The sequence below is a fragment of the Schistocerca gregaria genome, chromosome 1 (genome assembly GCF_023897955.1).
Source record: "Schistocerca gregaria isolate iqSchGreg1 chromosome 1, iqSchGreg1.2, whole genome shotgun sequence".
Classification (NCBI taxonomy): domain Eukaryota; kingdom Metazoa; phylum Arthropoda; class Insecta; order Orthoptera; family Acrididae; genus Schistocerca; species Schistocerca gregaria.
In genome coordinates, this window is record NC_064920.1 from 305,144,054 (window position 1) to 305,169,034 (window position 24,981).

Below are 24,981 nucleotides of genomic sequence, written 5' to 3' on the forward strand. Positions count from 1 at the left end.
TATCAGCCTAGCTATACACTCAACAACTATACATGCAATATAATTTGAGCGAGCAGCATACTGTAATTCACATTGCATTGCATTCACTATGCATTCTGTGATGCTGTATTGCTAAGGCATGCTGTACTGTTTCTTGGCAATGGTTGAAACAATCCATACTAACCCAAAGTTTCACAGTTCCCAGAAAAGTGCAAAGTTATATTGTACATATAATACATAAACACACTCCCCCCCCCCCCCTCTCTCTCTCTCTCTCTCTCTCTCTCTCTCTCTCTCTCTCTCTCTCTCTCTGTGTGTGTGTGTGTGTGTGTGTGTGTGTGTGTGTGTGTGTGTGTGTGTGTGTGTGTGTGTTTTTTTTTGGGGGGGGGGGGGCGGGGGGACGCAAAAGACATTTGCAAAAGAACTGTTGTTTATTTAAGAATTTGTAAGACATATGTTAATATATTTACCTTCAATTCTAGAACTTCAACAGCTGGAGGTCTCCTCCTTTTACCCTTTTCCTCTTACTTCAGTTTCAGAACTAAAGTTTCTTGGAAATAGACACAGTAGGTACCAACTTAAATGCACCTGATGTGTTGCTAGGCACAAGTCTCTCTGCACTTTCGTGAACTATATTGTCTGTTCAATATGTACTGTCATAAAATTCTGTTTAATTGGGAATATGGCTAACTGCATAGCATCCTTTTCTTGTAAGATTAATGTATTTTGATATGAATTCTGTAGAACTTAACTACCCCTGCAAATTATATTTAGTTTCATTATTGTCTCTCACGTCAGGTAAATCTTTTTATCTGAACAAAGATCTATTTTTCCCCTTCATCTGAAAATAACTACACAATGCTTGCATCTCATAAGTAGTTACCAGTACTTTAACCTCTCAGCCATCTGGTTTTTAGGTGTCTACAAGTCTTCATACATGAAGCAGTCCTTTTTTTGACTCTGAATGTAATTTAGTCACCAAATCACTAAAATTAAAAAGTTGCAAAATCTGAACACTTAACAACATTCTCTGTATGCCCTTTCATTTTCTTAGTATCATATTTCTAATGTCTCCACAGTGCCACAATTCAATTACTCAGTGTTCACACTTTGCATCCTCACTTGTTTGATACATTGTTATGCGCTGAGTAAAATTTTCATTTTTCTCTTTCTCCTTGGCATTATTGCTCTGAATTTTGTTTACAATACTGCTTAATTATTATAATCTATTGAGAACTTTTAGTGTACTATCCCCAATTCTGATTCCTCACAGCCTGTTGGCATAATTTTTTTTCTAGCTTAGTTGGGTTCTTTCCCCACTTTATTTACCTAACATCCGTTGTCATCTACTTTTTTTAGCATCTGGTACACTCTTCCTTATTTTCCGAGAGTTGGAGTGCCAAAAATCCTCTACTTTTCTATCATTCAATTACTTCAATGCTCCTGCATGTTGCATGTTTGGAACACGGTTTAAACAGACACGTCTTATTTTCTCAAGTTACAGATTTTTGCAATATAGAGCTGTATTATTGTTGCAGAGTCCTTGCAGGTCACCAATGTGCTGTGTTGAGTGGGGTGGGGATGGACAACTTGTTGCACAATGAGTGCTTCCTCCAAACAGTTTGAATGAACATATTATCTCACGTAAAATGTGAATGGTGCCGCCGCCACCCCTTCACCCCCCCCCCTCTCCCCCACTATCTTGCTTGGTGATTTTCAGAGAACTGAGAATGAAATGATCCAGGGTGTCACATTTGAGTGCGGCCACTATTTGTACCATAGGTTAATTTTTGCCTGGGGAATATTTGGCTCATCTGTCTATGCTTAACAATTATGCTTATAATGCAAAGATATTTTAGCCCATATCTTTTATTCTCAGAGATCTTGCCACCACTATGGGGTGGCAGGAGGAGAACCCTTGTGTTGTAACGATCCTGAATTGTTCACTAACAATTTTATGCCAGTCATTAAATTAAATTGTTATGCATAAATGTTCTATTTTAGTGAGTTAACTGTTCTATTTTATCATAAGTAGCATATAAAAACAACGATTTGTTCTTTTCTCACACTTTTATTAATTTTTTGGACTTCAGCAGTATAATGATAATTCCTTTTAGAATTAAATTTTTGATTGCAGTAAGTGCATGTATGAAATTAACTGAAGAATTCTGTTACACATTTTTTTAACATAGTTACTGGTATGTGTATTTTTTTCCCACTCCAAATATTTGAGGGAGCAGAGTGAAACTGAAATAAAGAACATTAAGTTTTGGCACAAAGGTAATTTTGTGGAACTGAATTTTTTTTTCCATTTCATATGGGAATACATTTTCTCAATTTAAGAATGTCAGCAGATTGAACTTTCCTAATCATTACATAAAAATTTTGAATACTGTCTACGTACTTTTTTTAAAATAATGAGAGTTTATATCAGATTAAATATATAAATATAAAATTCACAGCATATGTAATTGACTTACAGAGTGAATTACATTTCACTTTCAGAAAATGAAATGCAATCAGAATTTGAGCAAAGTAAAAATTTCAATGCTTCATCTATGAATGTCATTGCTTTGTACCACTCTCACTTCCCACAATAAATGTACACTTCAGTGTCCACTTTACAAGACACTATTATGGAGGAAAGTGCACAACACTGTAATATTTTTTTACATATACTCTTTAGGTCAAACATTTCAGCAATGTCAATGAGAAATATTTCAAATATATGCAAAGGAAAAAGATTACTTGCTATTTACTCTAGAAGAATCATGAATGTGTGTATAGCTTCATATGAAAAAATTGTGAACTACAAAAATGGTGAAAACAGGACCTTATTTTGTTGCATACTGTGTGTGGCATGATATTTTGAGAAGCAAAACAAGAAGATAGTCAGAAGAAACATTTGTTCACACAGATGGAAAAAAATCTGTGAATTTGACTGGCTAAGTATAAACAATATTAGGATAATACACAACTATGCACTGTGTAGAAGAAAAATTTAAAATGATTTGTCTGCTGTACTTCAGCATACACAAAATTTTTGTGGCACCTATGGGATCACTCTCACGAATGGAAAAAATCCATTTGTAAACCCGATTACTACTTAACACTTCCATTGTATAGTTTGTGGTTATCTTTTCTTTTATCTTTGTCAGATAAATGAGCTATCAAAAATGTCAGAGCTTCAAATTATACCTTTACACTGCTCTGAGACAATGACTGGTTGCCACATGGATTCACTATTTAAATACATCAGCTAGTAGAAACATAAACAACAGTCCTATACAGTACATTGGATTTCTATATTTGATATCAAATTGTACCAAAAACCAGTACCAACACACATATTCAATTGTGCTGACATGGTATGACCAACACTGCTTAGTTAATGACAATTGTACCAATACTGGCTGCAAACATCAGCACATGGAAAATCCTAAGAGAAGTTAATGCCTTTACTGTACAGAAGGAATTAGCTACAGTGGCACACAGACATGCTAAAACATGCCAATAAAACATTCTCTCTTTTTCACAGAAACGATACATACAATCAGCAACAGTCATGAAATGGGCTACTGATGAAATTTTACTTTAACATAAATAGTGTCTAACTAATCACTTCTTTTTACTCATTTTTTAAAATGTAACACTTGGCAAAGATATTCTTATTCTTGTGAGGTTCTTAGTTACCTGATAAGTTTTCATCAGTTTATTTGAGAGGACAATGTGGCTATTCTGTACAGTATAATTTTCTATCCATGCTTCATCTTACACAAAACAAGAAAAGTAGCTGTTTCTGCTTCCTTTTTGTATAACAAATTTTACGTAATTAGTTCTTTCATTCAATGAACAATCAAATTCAATTTTCTCTGACTACTAATGTCAGCTAAAAATGAAGAAAGTGCAATAAACAATTCTTTGAAAACAGTAACTGAGTACAACGTAGGATGTGTCCTGAAACATTATTTAAAGATTATATCAACATTTGTACAAAAATAATTTCTGGAGTTAAATTTATAATCTTTAACACAGTCAGCCTTCAAATACGTTTATAACCACAAGCATCAAGATATTTACAAGAATAGATAGTAACATAGTACATCAGTAATAAAAGCTACAGGTCACATCCTGGAAGGACAGCACGGAACACTCATGTACACATACAACATCTCTTGCATATACAGAGAAATATAAATTAACTTGTACAGATGATCCGAGTTGCTGTCTACAACGTTACCATAATATCAACACAGCACACGAAAAATGTGCTTTTTCCTGTGCATCCATTATGCAATACAAGCAGAGACAGTTTTCTTAACTGCATCTCGAGCATATGGTATGTATGAGATAGAATACCACGTCATGGCAAGGGATTGAAGGATAACAAACAGCAGTGCCAAGCCAGCTTTCTTCCACTGGAAAAAAATAATTGTATTGATGAGATTATTTTTAATGATTTTTAAGCAGTAAAATAAGTTGTGCGCACTACACTTACATAGAGTACTGTTCTTGGCAAACATTATTTACTAACTAAGGAACAACCGTAACTAAAAGTACTCATTACATGAGTCTCACAATAAACTTATTTTTAAACACAGCCTCGCAACACAATAATGAACTTACACCATATATTTTTTGCTTGCCAACAAGTAAAAAAGAAGTCAATCATATTTACAGTATGGTTCTCTAGCACTTATTTTCATTCCTTGGATTTCAGTGAAAAAGAAAGCTAATTGTCCAATAACTGAATTGTACAAGTGTGCTTATCAGTTGAAGAATTGAAATAGCAACAAGTGCTGAGTGAGTATTACAATAATGAATATTATTTTGAAGCAAAATTATTAGTTAGATAAGATTTTAATTACAAATTTCATTTTAATAGACTTTCTCCCCTCATCCTCCTCATAAATTTTTTATAACATTTACAGCAATTATGTAGGATTATGTGAAACCACAACTTAACTGTTGTGTGACAAGAATGATTATGGATTACATTACACAAAGATGGTTCTAAAAACAAGCTGGTAATGACATTACTACTACTGTAAGTTCTTTTGTCTTTAGTCATTGGTTACTGCAATTCCTGCCACAATATTTATGTTATTAAATTTATTTTATTGGCCTTTGTCTGTTTTGGAGGTTTTCACACCAATTTGTAGGAGGTGCACACTTACAATTATCACGTAAAACACACAGTATGTCTAATATTTGTTCTTACATCCAGTTTCTTTTTTCTTTTCTTAAGTAACTTTTTTTGACCTGTAAGTACAATGCATCTTTGACACACACACACACACACACACACACACACACACACACACACACACACAAATAGGAACATACCACATGAAACTGCAAATATATCTTGTTACCAACAACAAACAGGGTGTATACATGGACAAGGAAAAACAATCCACAGATTTTTCCTGGATGAAAATACACATTTTCCAGGGTGAAAATACTGTTTTCGGTGTTAAGTGCAAGCATTATTGTAGGTCAGATAGACAAGTCAAAACACACACACACACACACACACACACACACACACACACACACACACACACACACAACTCTTTTGACAATGTTGACTGGAATATTCTCTTTGAAATTGTGAAGGCAGCAGGTGAGCCATGTTGGCTCAATTCTATGTATAGACATCTTTGCCTGCTGGCACAATCTGTCTGTCTAGTTGCCAGGTGGTTTTTCGGTCACCTCTTAGTTGATTCTTTGGTTGTAATTCCTGGCTTGCTGATGCATTCCTCGTCAGTTGAGTTTTTATCTTGTAGTAATTGGACATAATTTATCCAGTAGTGTCCATTCTTCTAAACCACCTCATTCAGACCCAGCCTGCCGTACATGCCCCTACCAAGGTTTCCCTGTCTGAAGTTGGGTTTTTATCCCCTTCCTTCCCGTCAAGCAGTTCTGTAAAATACTTTTGCCACCTTTCTAGGCCTTTGCTTTTATCTCCAATTAGATTTCCGTCCTTATCCTTATAGAAAACTGCTCGAGGTTGGAAACCTTTCTTGAAATCTCTTGTTCTTTCATAGAACGTTCTGATTTCTTTATTGCCTCCCATTTCGTCCAGCTGCTCTATCCTCCTCCTTTCATGCTGCCTTTTCTTTACCCTACAAAGCTTATCCGCTCTTTTTCCTCTTTTCTCTGTATTATTCTGCCACTAACCTCGTGTTCCCACGCAACATTATCTGTCTCAAAACTTGCTGGCAGATTAAAACTGTGTGCCGGACGGAGACTCGAACTTGGGACCTTTGCCTTTTGCGGGCAAGTGCTCTACCATCTGAGCTACCCAAGCATGACACACACCCTGTTCTCACAGCTTTACTTCTGCCAGTACCTCATCTTTTACCTTCCAAACTCCACAGAAGCTTTCCTGTGAACCTTGCAGAACTAGCACTCCTGAAAGAAAGGATATTGCGGAGACATGGCTTAGCCACAGCCTGGGGGATGTTTCCAGAATGAGATTTTCACTCTGCAGTGGAGTGTGTGCTGATATGAAACTTTCTGGCAGATTAAAACTGTGTGCCGGGTAGTGCAGGTGGTAGAGCACTTGCCCGCAAAAGGCAAAGGTCCCGAGTTTGAGTCTCGGTCCGGCATACAGTTTTAATATGCCAGAAAGTTCCATATCAGCACACACTCCGCTGCAGAGTCAAAATCTCATTCATTATCTGTCTCGCTTCATTTCTCTTGCATACTACCGTTGAGCATTCCCCGTCAAACCACTTAACCACCCTTTCGTGTTGTTCTCTCTCTAGTATCTCTTCTGCAGCTACACTGATGGCGGTTTTCAATGACTCCCATTTAGTTTCCATACTGTCTTCATTCACTGTGTTTCTCCCTGCTTCCAATAACTCTTCTAGTTTCTTCCTATATTCTTCCTGTATTTCCTTTGTTTGGAGCCTTTGTACAATGTGTTTCATTCTTATCTTATTCCTTCGGTTTCTTACCAAATCTATCTTCTGCCTATATCTAATTTGTACTAAGTAGTGGTCTGTGTCTCCATCTGCCCCTCTGCAGCTGCTAACTTACACAATATCTGATGCATGCCTTTTGTCTAAGAGTATGTGATCTATTTGGTTTCTTGTGTTTCCATCTGGTGATAACCATGTACATTGCTTAATATCTTTCCTTGGGTTATAGGTGCTTTTAATTATCATGTTCTTCCCACTGGTTAAGTCTGTCAGTCTGAGCCCATTATCATCACTGTCATTGTGTAGGCTTTCCTTTCCTATTATACTTCTGTATACCTCTTCCTTACCTATTTTTGCATTTAGGTCTACAAGTGTAATTTACACATCACGCCTTTGAATTATACCAATTTCTTCTTCCAATCTGGCATAAAATATATCCTTTGCATCTTCATCTGGCTCCTCCTTGGGGCGCAGACATTCACTATTGTAATGTTAAAAAAATTTGCCCTTATCCTAACAGAACACATTCTGCCATTTATTGCCGTAAAACCAATTACATTAGCCTTCATAGATCTATATCCCCCCCATGAACCAAGGACCTTGCCATTGGTGTGGAGGCTTGCGTGCCTCAGCGATACAGATAGCCGTACCGTAGGTGCAACCACAACGGAGGGGTATCTGTTGAGGGGCCAGACAAACGTGTGGTTCCTGAAGAGGGGCAGCAGCCTTTTCAGTAGTTGCAAGCGCAAAAGTCGGGATGATTGAGTGATCTGGCCTTGTAACAATAACCAAAACGGCCTGGCTGTGCTGGTACTGCAAACGGCTGAAAGCAAGGGGAAATTATGGCCGTAATTTTTCCCCGAGAGCATGCAGCTTTCCTCTATGACTAGATGATGATGGCGTCCTCTTGGGTAAAATATTCCGGAGGTAAAATAGTCCCCCATTCGGATCTCTGGGCGGGGACTACTCAAGAGGATGTCGCTATCAGGAGAAAGAAAACTGGTGTTCTACGGATCGGAGTGTGGAATGTCAGATCCCTTAATCAGGCAGGTAGGTTAGAAAATTTAAAAAGGGAAATGGATAAGTTAAAGTTAGATATAGTGAGAATTAGTGAAGTTCGGTGGCAGGAGGAACAAGACTTTTGGTCAGGTGAATACAGGGTTATAAATACAAAATCAAATAGGGGTAATGCAGGAGTAGGTTTAATAATGAATAGGAAAATAGGAATGTGCGTAAGCTACTACAAACAACATAGTGAATGCATTATTGTGGCCAAGATAGATACGAAGCCCACACCTACTACAGTAGTACAAGTTTATATGCCAACTAGCTCTGCAGATGATGAAGAAATTGATGAAATGTATGATGAGATAAAAGAAATTATTCAGATAGTGAAGGGAGATGAAAATTTAATAGTCATGGGTGACTGGAATTCGTCAGTAGGAAAAGGGAGAGAAGGAAACATAGTAGATGATTATGGATTGGGGCTAAGAAATGAAAGAGGAAGCCGTCTGGTAGAATTTTGCACAGAGCACAACTTAACGTAGCTAACACTTGGTTCAAGAAACATAAAAGAAGGCTGTATACATGGAAGAAGCCTGGAGATACTGACAGGTTTCAGATAGATTATATAATGGTAAGACAGAGATTTAGGAACCAGGTTTTAAATTGTAAGACATTTCCAGGGGCAGATGTGGACTCTGACCACAATCTATTGGTTATGACTTGTAGATTAAAACTGAAGAAACTGCAAAAAGTGGTAATTTAAGGTGATGGGACCTGGATAAACTGAAAGAACCAGAGCTCGTACAGAGTTAAGAGAACAATTGACAGGAACTGGGGAAAGAAATGCAGTAGAAGAATGGGTAGCTTTGAGAGATGACGTAGTGAAGGCAGCAGAGGATCAAGTAGGTAAAAAGACGAAGGCTAGTAGAAATCCTTGGGTAACAGAAGAAATACTGAATTTAATTCATGAAAGGAGAAAATATAATAATGCATAAAATGAAGCAGGCAAAAAGGAATACAAACGTATCAAAAATTAGATCGACGTGAAGTGCAAAATGGCTAAGCAGGGATGGCTAGAGGAAAAATGTAAGGATGTAGAGGCTTATCTCACTAGGGGTAAGATAGATGCTGCCTGCAGGAAAATTAAAAAGACCTTTGGAGAAAAGAGAACCACTTACATGAATATCAAGAGCTCAGATGGTAACCCAGTTCTAACCAAAGAAGGGAAAGCAGAAAGATGGAAGGAGTATATAGAGGGCCTATACAAGGGCGATGTACTTGAGGACAATATTACGGAAATGGAAGAGAATGTAGATGAAGATGAAATGGGAGATACGATACTGCGTGAAGAGTTTGACAGAGCACTGAAAGACCTGAGTCGAAACAAAGCCCCTGGAGTAGACAACATTCCACTGGAACTACTGACGGCCTTGGGAGAGCCAGTCCTGACAAAACTCTACCATCTGGTGAGCAAGATGTATGAGACAAGCGAAATACCCTCAGACTTCAAGAAGAATATAATAATTCAAATCACAAAGAAAGCAGGTGTTGACAGATGTGAAAATTACCGAACTATCAGTTTAATAAGTCACAGCTGCAAAATACTAACACGAATTCTTTACATATGAATGGAAAAACTAGTAGAAGCCGACCTCGGTGAAGATTAGTTTGGATTCCGTAGAAATGATGGAACACGTTAGGCAATACTGACCCTACGACTTATCTTAGAAGCTAGATTAACAAAAGGCAAACCTACGTTTCTAGCATTTGTAGACTTAGAGAAAGCTTTTGACAATGTTGACTGGAATACTCTCTTTCAAATTCTGAAGGTAGCAGGGGTAAAATACAGGGAGCGAAAGGCTATTTACAATCTGTACAGAAACCAGATGGCAGTTATTAGAGTCTAGGGACATGAAAGGGAAGCAGTGGTTGGGAAAGGAGTGAGACAGGGTTGTAGCCTCTCCCCGATGTTATTCAATCTGTATATTGAGCAAGCAGTGAAGGAAACAAAAGAAAAATTCGGAGTAGGTATTAAAATCCATGGAGAAGAAATAAAAACTTTGAGGTTCGCCGATGACATTGTAATTCTTTCAGTGACAGCAAAGGACTTTGAAGAGAAGTTGAACGGAATGGATAGTGTCTTGAAAGGAGAATATAAGATGAACTTCAACAAAAGCAAAACGAGGATAATGGAATGTAGTGAAATTAAATCAGCTGATGCTGAGGGAATTAGATTAGGAAATGAGACACTTAAAGTAGTAAAGGAGTTTTGCTATTTGGGGAGCAAAATAACTGATGATGGTCGAAGTAGAGAGGATATAAAATGTAGTCTGGCAATGGCAAGGAAAGCGTTTCTGAAGAAGAGAAATTTGTTAACATCGAGTATAGATTTAAGTGTCAGGAAGTCATTTCTGAAAGTATTTGTATGGAGATATAGCCATGTATGAAAGTGAAACATGGACGATAAATAGTTTGGACAAGAAGAGAATAGAAGCTTTCGAAATGTGGTGCTACAGAAGAATGCTGAATATAAGGTGGATAGATCACGTAACTAATGAGGAGGTATTGAATAGGATTGGGGAGAAGAGAAGTTTGTGGCACAACTTGACTAGAATAAGGGATCGGTTGGTAGGACATGTTTTGAGGCATCAAGGGATCACAAATTTAGCATTGGAGGGCAGCGTGGAGGGTAAAAATCGTAGAGAGAGACCAAGAGATGAATACACTAAGCAGATTCAGAAGGCTGTAGGTTGCAGTAGGTACTGGGAGATGAAGAAGCTTGCACAGGATAGAGTAGCATGGAGAGCTGCATCAAACCAGTCTCAGGACTGAAGACAACAACAACAGATCTATATAGAAGGAAACCAGTGCCTTTGCCTGTATCTGCACCGCTATACAACATTAATCCTAACACTATCATTCCTTGCCCTTTCCACCTGGTTTCTTTTATTTCTGCTGTTTTCACTTGATACTTATATAATTCATTCCCAATTTCTTGTAGCTTGTCAGACCTCTTGAGTGTCCTCACATTCCAGGTGGCTACCCGAATATCCGTGTTCCTTCTCTTTAACCGTTTTTCTTGGCGGGTCGTCAATGTGCAATCCTTTCTGTTCCGAGGCATATATATAGTATCCGCAAACAGCACTTTTTTCTGGGGTGGGGTCGTTCCCAACCCCAGACTTGGAGGACCTGGAATTTTTTAGGCTTTACTCCCCTAGGAGGGTTGGTTTCCCTAGCCCCGCCCTACATTGTGGAACACACTGACTCCTCCATCGAGACCAATCGAGCTTGGGTGACCGTACCAGTAGCTATGCTATCGCTGGCACAGCTCTCGACTTTTTTCCTTTTTTTTTGGGGGGGGGGGGGGGGTTAAGGGCGCTCAACTACTGAGGTCATTAGCGCCCAGTCACAATTATAAGAGCACATAGAATCTAGTAAAAGTCAAGGGAAGGGGGGAGGGGGGGGGGGGGGGGGGAGACACCAGAAAGTTCTTACAAAGATGCAGATAAAATAAGTGAAAGAGTTAGATGTCTTTGGACAAGCCAGTCAAAGAAATAAAACGAAGAACACGAGCAGCTGCTCGAGTGTCATCAGCTAAAATATCCTGTAAAGTAGATGGCAGAGACAGGACAACACGAGATTGACTAAAACGGGGACACGACAATAAAACATGGCGCACTGTCAATGCATGACCACAATGGCACTGCAGGGCTGGGTCACCGGAGAGCAAGTAGCGGTGGCTAAACCGGCAATGCACAATCCGCAACCTGGTCAGAAGGACCTCTTCTCGCCAAGATGGTCGAGGAGGTTGTCCAAGCAGTTGGTAACGGTTTTACGGCCCGGAGCTTGTTTCCTTGAAGTGATGACCAAGTATCCCACCACAATGACACAAGCCTCTTACAAACAACCCCACTAATGTCAGATGATGGGACACAATGGGAGGCTGGCCGAGGCAGGAGGACTGCAGCCTTGACTGCAACATCAGCAGCCTCATTCCCAGGCACTCCTACATGGCCGGGAACCCACAGAAAGCTAACAGGCGAGCCATCATCAGCAAAAGAATGGAGGGACTGCTGGATGAGTTGCACCAAGGGATGGACCGGATATGGAGCTCCAAGGCTCTGAAGTGAATCGGAGCAGAATACATACGATGAATGGCGGGTGGCGGCGGACATACTGAATGGCCTGAAGGAGAGCAAAAAGCTCGGCCGTAAAGCTGGAACACTGGTCGAGGAGCCGGTATTTAAAGGTGACGGCCCCGACGACAAAGGCTCAGCTTACACCATTGTCAGTTTTGGAGCCATCAGTGTAAATAAAGGTGTGACTGGCAAGTCGCGCACGAAGTTCGACAAACCGTGAGCAATACACTGCAGTCGGAGTACCCTCCTTCGGGAGCGAGCTGAGGTCGAGATGAATATGAACCAGAGCCTGGAGCCAAGGTGGTGTCGGGCTCTCACCTTCTCTGAAGGTGGTAGGGAGGGCAAAATCCATTTGTCGAAGCAGGCGACGAAAGCGGACTCCAGGGGGCAGCAGGGCAGACACGTACAACCCATACGGATGGTCGGGAGAATCGGTGAAGAAGGACTGATAAGAGGGGTGGTTGGGCATTGACAATAGCCGGCAGGCATACCGACAAAGCAGTACGCCGCACCGGTAGGTCAATGGTAATTCGGCAGCTTCAGCATAAAGACTCTCGACGGGACTACTGTAGAATGCTCCGGTTGCAAGACATAACCCCCCCGACGGTGGATGGAGTTGAGACCGCGTAAGAGGGATGGCCGATCAGACGAGGAGATGAGGCTCCAATAATCCAGCTTTGATCGGACTATGGACCGATACAAGCGAAGCAGGACACTGCGATGCGCTCCCCAAGATGAACCACTAAGAGCTCTGAGGACATTAAGGGAACATGTACAACGGGCAGCCAAATAAGAGACGTGTGGAGACCAACAAAGTTTCCTGTCCAGTGTGAGCCCTAGAAACTTAGTTGTTTCCATGAATGGGAGAACAACGGGACTGGGATGTAAGGATGGTGGCAGGAACGCTTTATATCGCCAAAAGTTGATGCAAACCGTCTTCTCTTCAGAGAACCAGAAGCCATTAGCCACACTCCACGAGTATAGGCTGTCAAGACAACGCTGAAGGCAGCGCTCCAGGAGGCATGTTCTCTGGGCATTGTAGAAGATCGCGAATTCATCGACAAAAAGAGAGCCTGAGACATTAGGTGAAATGCAATCCATAATTGGATTGATCGCTATGGCAAAAAGGGCTACGCACAAGATGGAGCCCTGAGGCACTCCGTTCTCCTGGAGGAAGACGTCGGACAATACGGAACCCACATGTACCCTAAACTTGCGATCTGTTAAAAAGGAATCAATAAAAAGGGGCAGGCGACCGCGTAGACCCCACCAGTGTATGGTGCGGTGGATACCTCCTCTCCAACAGGTATCATAAGCCTTCTCCAAATCGAAGAACACAGCTACTGTTTGGCGCTTTCGCAAAAAGTTGGTCATGATGAATGTCGACAAGATCACAAGGTGGTCAACAGCGGAGTGGCGGTGATGGAAGCCACATTGAACATTGGTAAGTAGCCGTCGAGATTCAAGCCGAGCGTTAACCATGCGCTCCATCACCTTACAGACACAGCTTGTAAGAGAAATGGGGCGGTAACTAGAAGGAAGGTGTCTATCCTTTCCGGGTTTGGGTATAGGAACAACAACGGCGTCATGCCAACACATGGGGACTTTACCTTCGGTCCAGACGTGATTGTAAGTACGAACAAGAAAGCTTTTGCCTGCCGGAGAAAGGTGTGTCAGCATCTGAAGGTGAATGGCATGTGGCCCCGGAGCAGAGGACCGGGACAGTGCAAGTGCACGTTCGAGTTCCCGCATAGTAAAGGGGGCATTATAATTTTCCAGATTCAGCGAGTGGAAGGAAGGTCGCCGAGCCTCTTCTGCCTCTTTCCTGGGAAGGAAGGCAGGGTGGTAATGGGCGGAGCTTGAAACCTCCGCGAAAAAGTGGCCGAAGATGTTGGAGACATCCACAGGATCAACAAGTACCTCATTACCTGAAGTCACGCCAGGTACCGAGGAGTGGGCCTTAATGCCCAACTGCCGGCGCAGGCCACCCCAGACGACAGAAGAGGGAGTAAAACTGTTAAAAGAGCTGGTGAAAGAGGCCCAACGAGCTTTTTTGCTGTCTTTGATGACTCTACGGCACTGCGCTCGGAGTCGCTTGTATCCAATACAATTCGCCAACGTAGGATGGCGGCGAAAGGTGCGTGAAGCACGTCGTCGAGCACGGATAGCTTCTCTACAAGCCTCATTCCACCAGGGGACGGAAACGTGACGTGAAGAAGAGGTAGTACGAGGAATGGAACTTTCGGCAGCATTGATGGTAACAGCCGTGAGGTATTCGACTAGACTGTCACAACTGAGAAGATCATGGTCCGGAGAGGTCGCCAGGGCGGAGTAAAGTCCCCAGTCAGCTTTCGGTATGTTCCGGCTCAAAGGACATGAGGATGGGGTGTGGTGCAGGAGACGAACGACACAGGGGAAATGGTCGTTCGAATAGGTGTCAGAAAGGACATACCGCTCGAACCGACGGGCAAGAGTGGTAGAACAGATCGAGAGGTCCAAGTGGGAGTAAGTATGAGTCGAGTCCAAGAGGAAAGTCGGGGCGCCAGTATTGAGGCAGACAAGACTGAGATGGTTGAAGACATCCGCCAAGAGGGAGCCTCTCCGACAGGATGCAGGAGAGCCCCAAAGGGGATGATGGATATTGAAGTCACCAACCAATAAAAATGGCGGAGGAAGCTGAACAATCAGGTGCATCATGTCAGCCCGGCTAACTGCGAATGACAATGGAGTGTAGACAGTACAAACAGAAAAAATAAAGGCAGAAAGAGTAATACGGACAGCTATTGCTTGGAGTGGGGTGGTCAATGGGATGGGATGGTAATAGACATCGTCGCGAACGAGCAACATGACCCTACCATGAGCTGGAATACCATCCACAGGGGTGAGGTCAGACCACTCCGAGGTATAGTGGGTAAAAGCAATACGGTCAGTTGGGTGCAACTTGGTTTCCTGGAGGCCAAGGATGAGCGGACAGTGCAGGTGTAGGAGCAGTTGTAATTCCTCCCAATTAGGTCGAATACCTAATATGTTCCAATGTAACAAAGCCATCGCTAGTCAGAAAAAAGGGGGAACGCAATGGGTGAAGAGCTGGTCACCTCGACGGCCGCGGAGGGCCAGGTTTCGAGGGAACAACACTACAACCGGTGGGAGGTGGATCCTGTTCCATCGAGTCGTCGCCAGCTGCGGCCGCATTCCTGGGTTCCGTAGGAGGGGCAGCATCATTCGCCGATGACAGGCCAGCTGAGCGCCTGGCAGCAGAGCGTCCCGGCGAAACTGAGGACGGCCAGAAGCAGCGACTCACGGATGGTGCGTCAGATGAAACGCGCCGGGGTGGAGAGGGGGATAAAGACTTTTTCTTGGAGGCCTTCTTGGAAGTCCGATGAGGCACGGGGATGGTGGGCTGGATCCGAAGAAGGTCCTCACGCGTGGGGTCCCTTTTGGAACGCCGGACCTCGGAAGCCGGGGTCCGGAACGTTTCCCCGATGGACGCCTGAGAAGAGGATCGCTTCTCAGGCGGCGGAGGGGGAGGGGGGGGGGGAGGAGGAGGAGGAGGAGGAGGAGGAGGAGGAGGAGGAAGAGTGGCCCATAGAGCAGAGGGGGCAGGGGCCGCGAGGGAGGAGGATTTGGAAGGGAGGGATTTGGGAGGTGGAGGCATAGACACCGGATGGGGTGAGGAGGTGGAGGGGAGACAGGATAGGGGTGAGGATACTGTGGAAGGAGTGGACACGACTGAGGCAAACGAAGTTGTCAACGACGTCACGGGATGGAGGCGGTCATACCTCTTCCCGGCCTCAGAATAAGAGAGACGGTCCAAAGTTTTTAATACTTGAATCTTCTTCTCCTTCTGATACGCGGGGCAGTCTAAAGATCTAGGCGAGTGGAGACCAGAACAATTGACGCACCGAGGTGGTGGGGTGCATGTATGTTTCTCACCAAGAGGACGTCCACAATCGCCACAAAGTGGCTCAGCCTCACACCGTGACGACATGTGCCCGAAGCGCAAACACCGAAAGCAACGCATAGGAGGCGGGATGTAAGGTCGCACGTCGCACCAGTAACACATCACCTTTACCTTCTCCGGGAGAACGTCCCCCTCGAAGGCGAGGATAAACGCCCTGGTGTCAATGTGACGGTCTTTGAGGCCGCACTGGACTCGCCGGACGAAATGCACGCCTTGGCGCTCCAGGTTGGCCCTTAGCTCCTCATCAAATTGCAGCAGGAGGTCCCGATGAAAAATAACCACCTGCGTCCTATTCAGTGCCAGATGCGGGACAATGACACTGGGATGTCCCCTAGTTGGTCGCATGCCTGGAGCACCGCTGACTGTGTGGCGGAGGTGGTCTTTATAAGAACGGACCCCGAACGCATTTTACTGAGAGCCTCGATTTCCCCGAAGATGTCCTCGATGTGCTGGACAAAGAACACGGGCTTGCAGGTGGCGAACGTCCGAATGTCCCACCATCGGTCCGAGAACAGACTAAATAGCGGGGGAAGTACTTCGCCCCAAGCCGGCGGGCCTGTCCTTCCTCCCAGGGAGTGGCCAAGGGAGAAAAGGCAGGAGAACCAGAACCAGGGACAGTACCTTTCTTTTTAAAAGACTCGGCCGCAGATCGACCTGATACATGTTGACGTTTCACCTGCGAAACGTCCGCCCCGATACCACCCATTCCAACCAGGGGCTCTCCCCACAGGCGCCACCCAGCCTCAGCAAGGGCCACCTGGCAGGATGACCGTTGCCGAGAGTCTACTCCTTGGCCGACGTGGGGAGGGTGCAGCTCAGGTATCAGCAGTACAATCCCTGTGTTGTCAGGGGGCTACAACCTAGAGGGTACATGACGGCCCCACAACAACGGGCTGGCTACCGTGATGGATTTTGGGTGCCATGGAAAGTCCATCATGATCATAGGTGCAGATGGGGACGCACTACGGGCGTAACTTGTGCAACCCATCAGGCATTTAGGCCCAATTTGTTGAAACTCCTTTTAGTCGAGCTTACCACAGGCAGGAATACCTCGGGCCTATTCTTACCCCTGACCCGCAGGGGGAGCTCTCGACTTCGTCAGAGCGTGCAAACCCTCCCACCCAGCACTGAAGGAGCCTAAGATAAGGCGGTGTCCCAGGGAGAAGGAGGTAATGCCTAAGGAGCCCATTATATAAAAAAGGTGACAAGTCAGAATGTAGCAATTATCATGGATTCACTCTCTTAGACGTAACATATAAGATATTCAGTAAAATTTTAACCTCCAGGCTTGAGGAATGATGGAAGGGTTATTGGGGGACTATCAGGCTGGATTTAGGTGGAACAGATCCACGATGGATCAGATATTTTTATAAAGACAAGTGATAGAGAAGTTTTATGAGTATGACAAGCAACTACATCAGTTGTACATTGATTTTAAGCAGGTGCACGAAAGCCTACACAGGAAGAAAATTATACAGATCATGAAAGAATTTAGAATCCCACTAAAACTGGTCAATTTAACAGAAATGACAGTGTGTAAAGTAAGAGCAGAGCAAGAACTGTCTGGTGAATTCCAAGTACAGAGGGGGCTACGACAGGGAGAAATGATCTCTACAATGCTATTTAATTTAGTTTTAGAAAGGGGATGTGTGTCAATAAAACCAAGAGGAACAATACTTAATCTGCAAGTTCAAGTTGTAGCATATGCGGATGAGGTAGCATTGATGGCAAGGAATGTAAGGGCACTAAAGGGGAACTACAATATGTTAGAGGAAGCAGCAAAAGAAGTAGGTTTAGAAGTCAACATAAAAAAACAACATACATGGTGATGGAGGGAGCCCAATATAAATGGACAAAAGAATTCAATAGTAATGAATGGGAAAGATTATGAAAGGGTGAAAATATTTAAATATTTAGGTTCTGTAATAACGGAGGACAATAAAGTAGCAGTAGAAATTCAAGAAAGGATAGCAAGTGGAAATTGTTGCTCTTTTGCCTTGCAGAATGAATGTAATTCCAGGAATTTTAGTAGGAATACAAAAAACAAAATATACACAACCATATTAAGACCTATAGTAATATATGGATTAGAAGGCTGGATTGACATTAAGGAGGAGAACTGGTTATTGAGATGTGAAAGAAAGATACTGAGAAGGATTTTTGGAGCAGTGAGAGGGAAAGATGGCTGGAGAGTAAGAACAAATGTAGAACTACAAACTCTTTTTGGACAGACGGATATTGTTTTTAAAATTAAGCAGGGAAGACTAAGATGGGCAGGACATGTACAGAGAATGCTGTAAACTCTGAGTATCAAGAAAGTTTTCATGGCAAAACCTGACAGGAGAAGGAGAAGAGGTAGACCCAGGAAAAGGTGGCTGGACGATATGGAAGAAGATCTAAAGGCGATGGGAATAAGAAATTGGAAAAGGAAGGCGATGGACAGAGAAGAATGAAGGCAGGTGATACAGGAGGCCAAGGAAGGTTCTTCAAGGGCTGTAGAGCCAACGAAGGAGACGAAGAAGCAGAAGCAGGGTTTTTAATGTAATAGTTTTAATATTGATGTAATGCTCAATTGTAAAATGGATTTGTATTATTTTTCCATGTCAGTACCTTGAATATTCCAAGAGGCTTCCCTGACTGAGGATATATGTTTCCAGAATTATGTGATTCACTTTGGCCAGAGTATAAGAAATTTATTTTTTTATTGAACCTATTTGTGCATTGCTTACCTGTAAATCTGAACTGAAGAGTTTCCATTTTGAAAGTATGTTTGAAAATGCTCTATATTTATAGTGGTAAGATGGAGCAAGAGAATTCAGAAGAAATGTATTTTTGGCATGTAGCCTTACTCTGATGGATCAAATATGTTTTCAGATTCATGCAATTCAACATTGACGAGTGTTACAAAAATTTATTTTTTATAGTTATTTATATTGAACCTAAATGTGTGTTGTTTACCTATGAATCTGAATTGAAGAGATTTCATTTTTAATGTGTGTGTGAATCGCTAGGATGCGTAGTGTAAGCAAAATGGCAATTATCGAAAGAATCAAGAACCATGCTGTGATTGAATATCTTAATTTGAAGGGAGTGACACACAAGGAAAATGTGGAGGGCATGTGGAATACACCTAAAGACAGTGCTCTGTCTTATGCAACAGTAAAAAACTGGATGTCCAACTTCAAACATGAAAGAATGAGTGTGGAAAATGCGCCAAGGAGTGGAAGGCCTATCACTGTTGCCACTCATGAAAGAGCAACTACCATTCACGGTAAGATTGTGTAGGATTGTCGAACAATGTTGCAGCACACTGAAACAACATTTGGAATCTCCCATGAGTGTGTACAAGACACTGTTGCAGATATTTTGAGGGTGCAGAAAGTTTCATCTCAAAGGGTCCCAAAAGACTTGAATGCAGATCAGAAACAGGAGCATGTGCATTGTTGTGAAGAAATCGTCTGTCAACTTGAAGCGAATTAAGTAGCCTTTCTTGCAAGGTATGTAACAATGGATGAAATGTGGGTTCACCACTTTGATTGCGAAACAAAACAAGAATGGAAACCACCTCCATCTCCTAACCTAAAAAAATCCTGAGTGCAAAAAACAGTTGGTAAGATAATGGCATTGGTCTTCTGGAATGCAGAGAGGTAATTACGATGGATTACTTGCAAAAGGGTGCACCCATTAATGCACTATACTATTGCATCTTTCTGCACCATTTGAGAGAAAAAGAGAAAGAAAAAAAGGCGCAGAAAAATTGGTGTGCGGAGTTCTTTTGAATCAGGACAACGCACAGCGCAGAAAGCCCTCACAACACTGTAAACTCTGCATGATTGGGCTCTAATTGTTATTTCGTCTGCCATATTCTCCATATTTGGCTCCATCAGATTTTTTTCTTTTCCCAAACACAAAAAATGATCTCAAAGGACAACCATTTGACAATGAAGACGCAGTGATTGATGCTGTGAATGCTTGATTGAAATCTTAAGACCTTTTATTTGATTGGTTTGCAGGAGTTATCCGAGTGGGCCGGCAAGTGTATTAGTGTACACGGGTACTATGTTGAAAAATAAATTGATATTCTGAAATTTCTGTTATACTTTATTTGTTAGGCTAGAAACTTTTTCGAAACACCCCCCCCTCCCCCTCCCCTTCGTATTTATGGCAGTAAGATGGAATAAGAGAATTCAGAAGAAATGTGTTTTTTGCCAGGCAGCTGAATTATAGGATTTATCTGTGCAATAAAATATTGTTGGTCTCTTGTGAAGTAACAAATGAATTGTTATAAATGGCCTGCACATTCCCATGTCCATATAGTTATTCATTTATCCTGGGGTGTTCACTGACATTTCAGCAGGGGTAAAATACAACTTGTGCAGAAACCAGACGGTAGTTACAAGAGATTAAGGGCATGAAAAGGAAGCAGTGGTTCAGAAGGGAGCGGGACAGAGTTGTAGCATATCCCCAGTGTTATTCAGTTCGTACACTGAGCAGGCTGTGAAGGAAAGCAAAAAGAAATTTGAAAAGGGTATCACAGTTCATGGAGAAGAAATAAAAAATTTGCTTGCTGACAACACTGTAATACTGTACGGGATGTCAAAGGACTTGGAAGAGCAGTTGAATGAAATGGATAATGTCTTGCAAGGAGGATATGAGATTAACATTACTGAAACCAAAACAGAATATAGCCAAATTCAATCGAGCAATGCTGAGGGAATTAGATTATGAAATAGGACACTAAAAATAGTAAATTAGTTTTGCTATTTGGGCAGTAAAATAACTGATAATGGCCACAGTAAAGAAGATGGAAAATGTAAACTGGCAATGGCAAGAAAGTGTTTCTGAAGAAGAAAAAATTTGGGAACATGAAAATAGATGTAAGTGTTAGGACCTTTTTTTCTGACTGTATCTGCCTGGAATATAGCCTCGTGCAGAAACGAAAGTTGGACAATACACAGTTTGGACAAGAAGAGAATAGAATATTTTGGAAATGTTGTGCTACAGAAGAATGCTGAAGATCAGACATTTTGATTGCGTGATTAAGATGACATAGTTAATAGAACATGCAAGAAAAACTTGTGGCATAAATTGACTAGAAGGAGGGTTCAGTTGATACAACACACAAAGCATCAAAAAATTGTGAATTTGGTAATGAAAGGAAGTGTGAGAGGTAAAAATTAAAGAGGAGGAAAAAAAAGAAGGAAGCTGGTTCAAATGGAAGTATGATGTGTCAGTTATGCAGAGATGATGAGGCTTGCACTGGACAGACTAGCATGAAGAACTGCATCACACTGGTCTTGGGAGGGGGGAGAGGTTCAAACTGCTACCACGTGCTGTCAAATTCCCCGAGGTGTGCTGAATTTGTGAAGCTGTTAACTACTGAAGTGCACATTTAGCTACACTTTTTCAGATAGGTAGGAAGGAAGGAAAATTAAAGTTTAATGTCCCATTGAGAGTGCGGTCATTAGAGATGGAGCATAAATTTCTACTACAAAACGATGGAGAAGGAAATTAGCAGGACTCTTTTCAAAGGAACCATTCCAGCATCCGTCTGGGGAAATTACAGAAAACATAAATCTGGATGACTGGACAGGCATTTGAACTGTTATCCTCCCAAATGTGGGTCACTTTCAGATAGGACTGTCAAATTTTATTTTATTTTTTCTTTCTTACAGCCACGGCCACTTTCCTTTTATTAATGTGAAAAAAATATGACACTTGCTTGTGACCCCAAGCTTTAACTACTCAATCCTAATACATTACAAATGGACAAGTATAGAAATGGCAAAACAATACAATTTTTCCATTATACTAAAATTTCTGCTCCAGCTGCCAGAGAGGTGGTTGTGTGTTGTCTATTTTTGACAAAGGCTTGGTTGGCAGAAAGCTAACTTTCAACAGTCTTTTTGTTGTGCCTTTCTGTGACTCAGCGCCTGTGCTATATGGGGAGTAGCAACTATCCTTTACATTATGTTGTTACATTCCATCCTGGATTCTCCACTGTTTGATACTAAAAATTTTTCTCTTCCATTTTAATGTTACACTTTGCTAGCAAGGTGTAATGGGAAAATATTTCAGTAAATAACAATATTGCCATTACTTTGTTTGTTTTGAAAAATATTGTCTCCATTGGACAAATAGATGCAAATGTGCATCAGTCAACTTCTGTCATGACCTATACTTATTCTGTACATCTGTATTTGAGAAACATTTCCCCTAAAGCATAATTATGTAGTGCTTGGAGCAATTTCAACGAAACTTTGTATGTGCATCACTATCATGAAAATACATCTGTGTGGGTGTAAGAATGCAATAACATGGGAAAGTAACCAGAACTATAATAAGCATCCACAGCGTAGGCCCTAGCGGTCAGCATTGCTGCCTCTAAATTGCCGGGTCCGGGATTTAACTCCTGGTTGGGACGAAGTTTTTCTTCACTCGGGGACTAACTGTTTTGTTGTCTTAATCATTTCACTTCATCTCATCTTCACTGATGCGCAAGTGGCATCAAATAAAAAGCCTCGCATTTGGCAGACAAACAAGTCAAAGCTGGGTCTTCCAACCAACAGTGGCGTACAATCATTTCATTTCAGTGTCAACACAAAGTTTCTGGGATTGCTTAGCAACCTACTGGCAGCTGTGATGACACTTATCCCATAGTGATGGTGTGAGGTGCAAAAATTGTTATGTGAAATAACAACCCAAAATGACGGATATAGATTTGATCATCATGTAAATAAACAATGTTTGTTTTTACACTACAGGCAGATTTCATTCCTATTATCATCCAATTTAAGATTAGGATAAACAAGTCGTGTTATCAGCTAAAATACATAATTAAAGTACATTAAATAGAAAGAGAAAAAATATTTTCTTTAAAAACTCCCAGAATTAGTGAACAAGGAATATAAATTGATTGAAATTATACTCACCCAAATGGCAGCAAAAAGAGTGAGCCCAAACATCACGATAACCATAATTGTTGCAATTACTCTAGTTGGGGCAAACATTTTCTTAATTTGGTTGACAGGCCCCATAAGGAAACACGTGCTAAAAGAAGAAAGGCACTTAAGCACACTGATTCTTTCCACAAAAATATCAATGTACTTTAGTATGATTGTTTCCAATCATGATTACATTCTTAAGTATACATATATGTTGCATGAATTTTGTATTCTGATAATAACAGGCATAAATATCTGACATAATTATTTCTAATTTGTCATATGTTTAAATATAAAGAAAATAAGATACAGGAAATTGAGACTGAGGCTTTAGTTTTTCTCAAAGTTTTCATAGCACAACAATAACAACAACCATTATCACATTGTGTTATACATGTTAACTTGGAAATCAAAGGTCAAAACATAAAACTTTAAAGATATAAAAGAGCCAAATGGAAATAAAAGCATCCTTTCTTTTCCCTGTTAGCTTCATGCAATGAAAGAAATTTTAAAAGTCCAAAAGTTAGAGATTATATAAACAAAAACGGGAAAAGACAATACCTCAACAATTACTGATTGATTTAATTATCCCGTTGTTGATTATTTGTCTTGCAAAATTTGCTATCATGGACTGGGCACGCACAAGGGCGAGAGGGGGAGGGGGGAGAAGGGAGGGAGGGAGACATAGTCTGGAAAAAGTGAATAAAATACACACGGGAGAAACTGGATGATTATCTCCCAAATATGAACTGAAAGCTGTTGACATGAAATATAATATTTCAAATGTAATTTTGTATATAAGTTGCCAGTTTTTTGCAAGTAATGTGTGTGTAAAGCAGTGGGCATTCAAATATGAGGTGCAGCATGTTTTGCGAATACAGTAAATATTAGTTTCTGGTTTCAATATTTTGAATTATACATGTTTTTCAGTTATCTGTCTCGAGTTTCTTTCTTACTACAGTTGTATTTATTATCACCACTTATTTCTAGCATGCACTAATTTCAGAGTAAGAAAGGATGAAGGTTTAATTCAATGTCCTTGTATTCAGAAGCACACACTTATGTAAATTTCTTTGTTCATTGTAAATAATCCAAATAACACAACTGAAATCATCATATTATTAGATTTGTTAGAATATAATTATTGTTATTGTTTTCATTCCGAAGACTGGTTGACACAGCTCTCTATGTTACATATCTTGTGCAACCCACCATCTTTGACTAACTACTGCAACCACATCCATTTGAACCTGTTTACTGTATTCATCTCTTAATCTCCCCCTAAAATTTCTAAAAGTTCCACCCCTCTCACACTAGCCTTCAATACTAAACTGACGATTCCATGATATCTCTGAACTTTTTCTATGAACTGACCCCTTCTAAAAGTTAACTTATGCCACTAATTTCTTTTCTCCCAAAATCTGCTCAATACCACCTCATTAGTTATGTGATCTACCCATCAAGTCTTCAGCATTTCTCTGTAGCAAAATATTTCAATAGCTTCTGTTCTCATCTTGTCTGAAGTTTTTATCACCCACATTTCACTGTCAGACAATGCTGCACTTGAGACAAATGTCTTCAGAAAAAAGAGGCTTCACAACACTTGAATTTATATTTGATGTTAACAAATTTCTCTTCTTTACAAATGCTTTTCTTGCCATTGCCAATCTATATTTTGCAGCTTCTCTACTTCGACGATTATCAGTTATTTTGCTGCCTAAATAGCATGACTCATCTACTATTTTTAGTGTTTCATTCCTTAATCTAATTCCCACAGCATCGCCCGATTTAATTCAAGTACATTGCATTACTCCTGTATCATTTTTGTTAATGTTCGGCTTATATCCTTCTTTCAAGACACCATCCATTTCATTCAACTACTCTTCCACATCCTTTGATGTCTCTTACATCATTACAATGTCATCAGCGCAGTGGAAAGTTTTCATTTTTTCTCCCTGAACTGTAATTCCCTTACCAAATGTATCCTTATTTTCCTTCACAGACTGTTCAATATACGGACTGAA

The 24,981-nt window shown here is 41.3% G+C and overlaps 1 protein-coding gene across 1 annotated transcript in view; it reads right to left on the minus strand.

The window, feature by feature from the left end:
- Window positions 1-3,676: 3,676 nt before the first annotated feature.
- LOC126342742 (vesicle transport protein SFT2B) overlaps window positions 3,677-24,981 on the minus strand; it is a 74,168-nt gene continuing 52,863 nt past the window's right edge. The window contains exons 3-4 of the mRNA XM_050001881.1: window positions 22,946-23,063; window positions 3,677-4,397 (exon numbers count right to left, since the gene is read on the minus strand). Of these exons, the coding sequence (XP_049857838.1) occupies window positions 4,269-4,397; window positions 22,946-23,063 (247 nt within the window). The 3' untranslated portion in view covers window positions 3,677-4,268. The remainder of the gene's footprint in view (window positions 4,398-22,945; window positions 23,064-24,981) is intronic.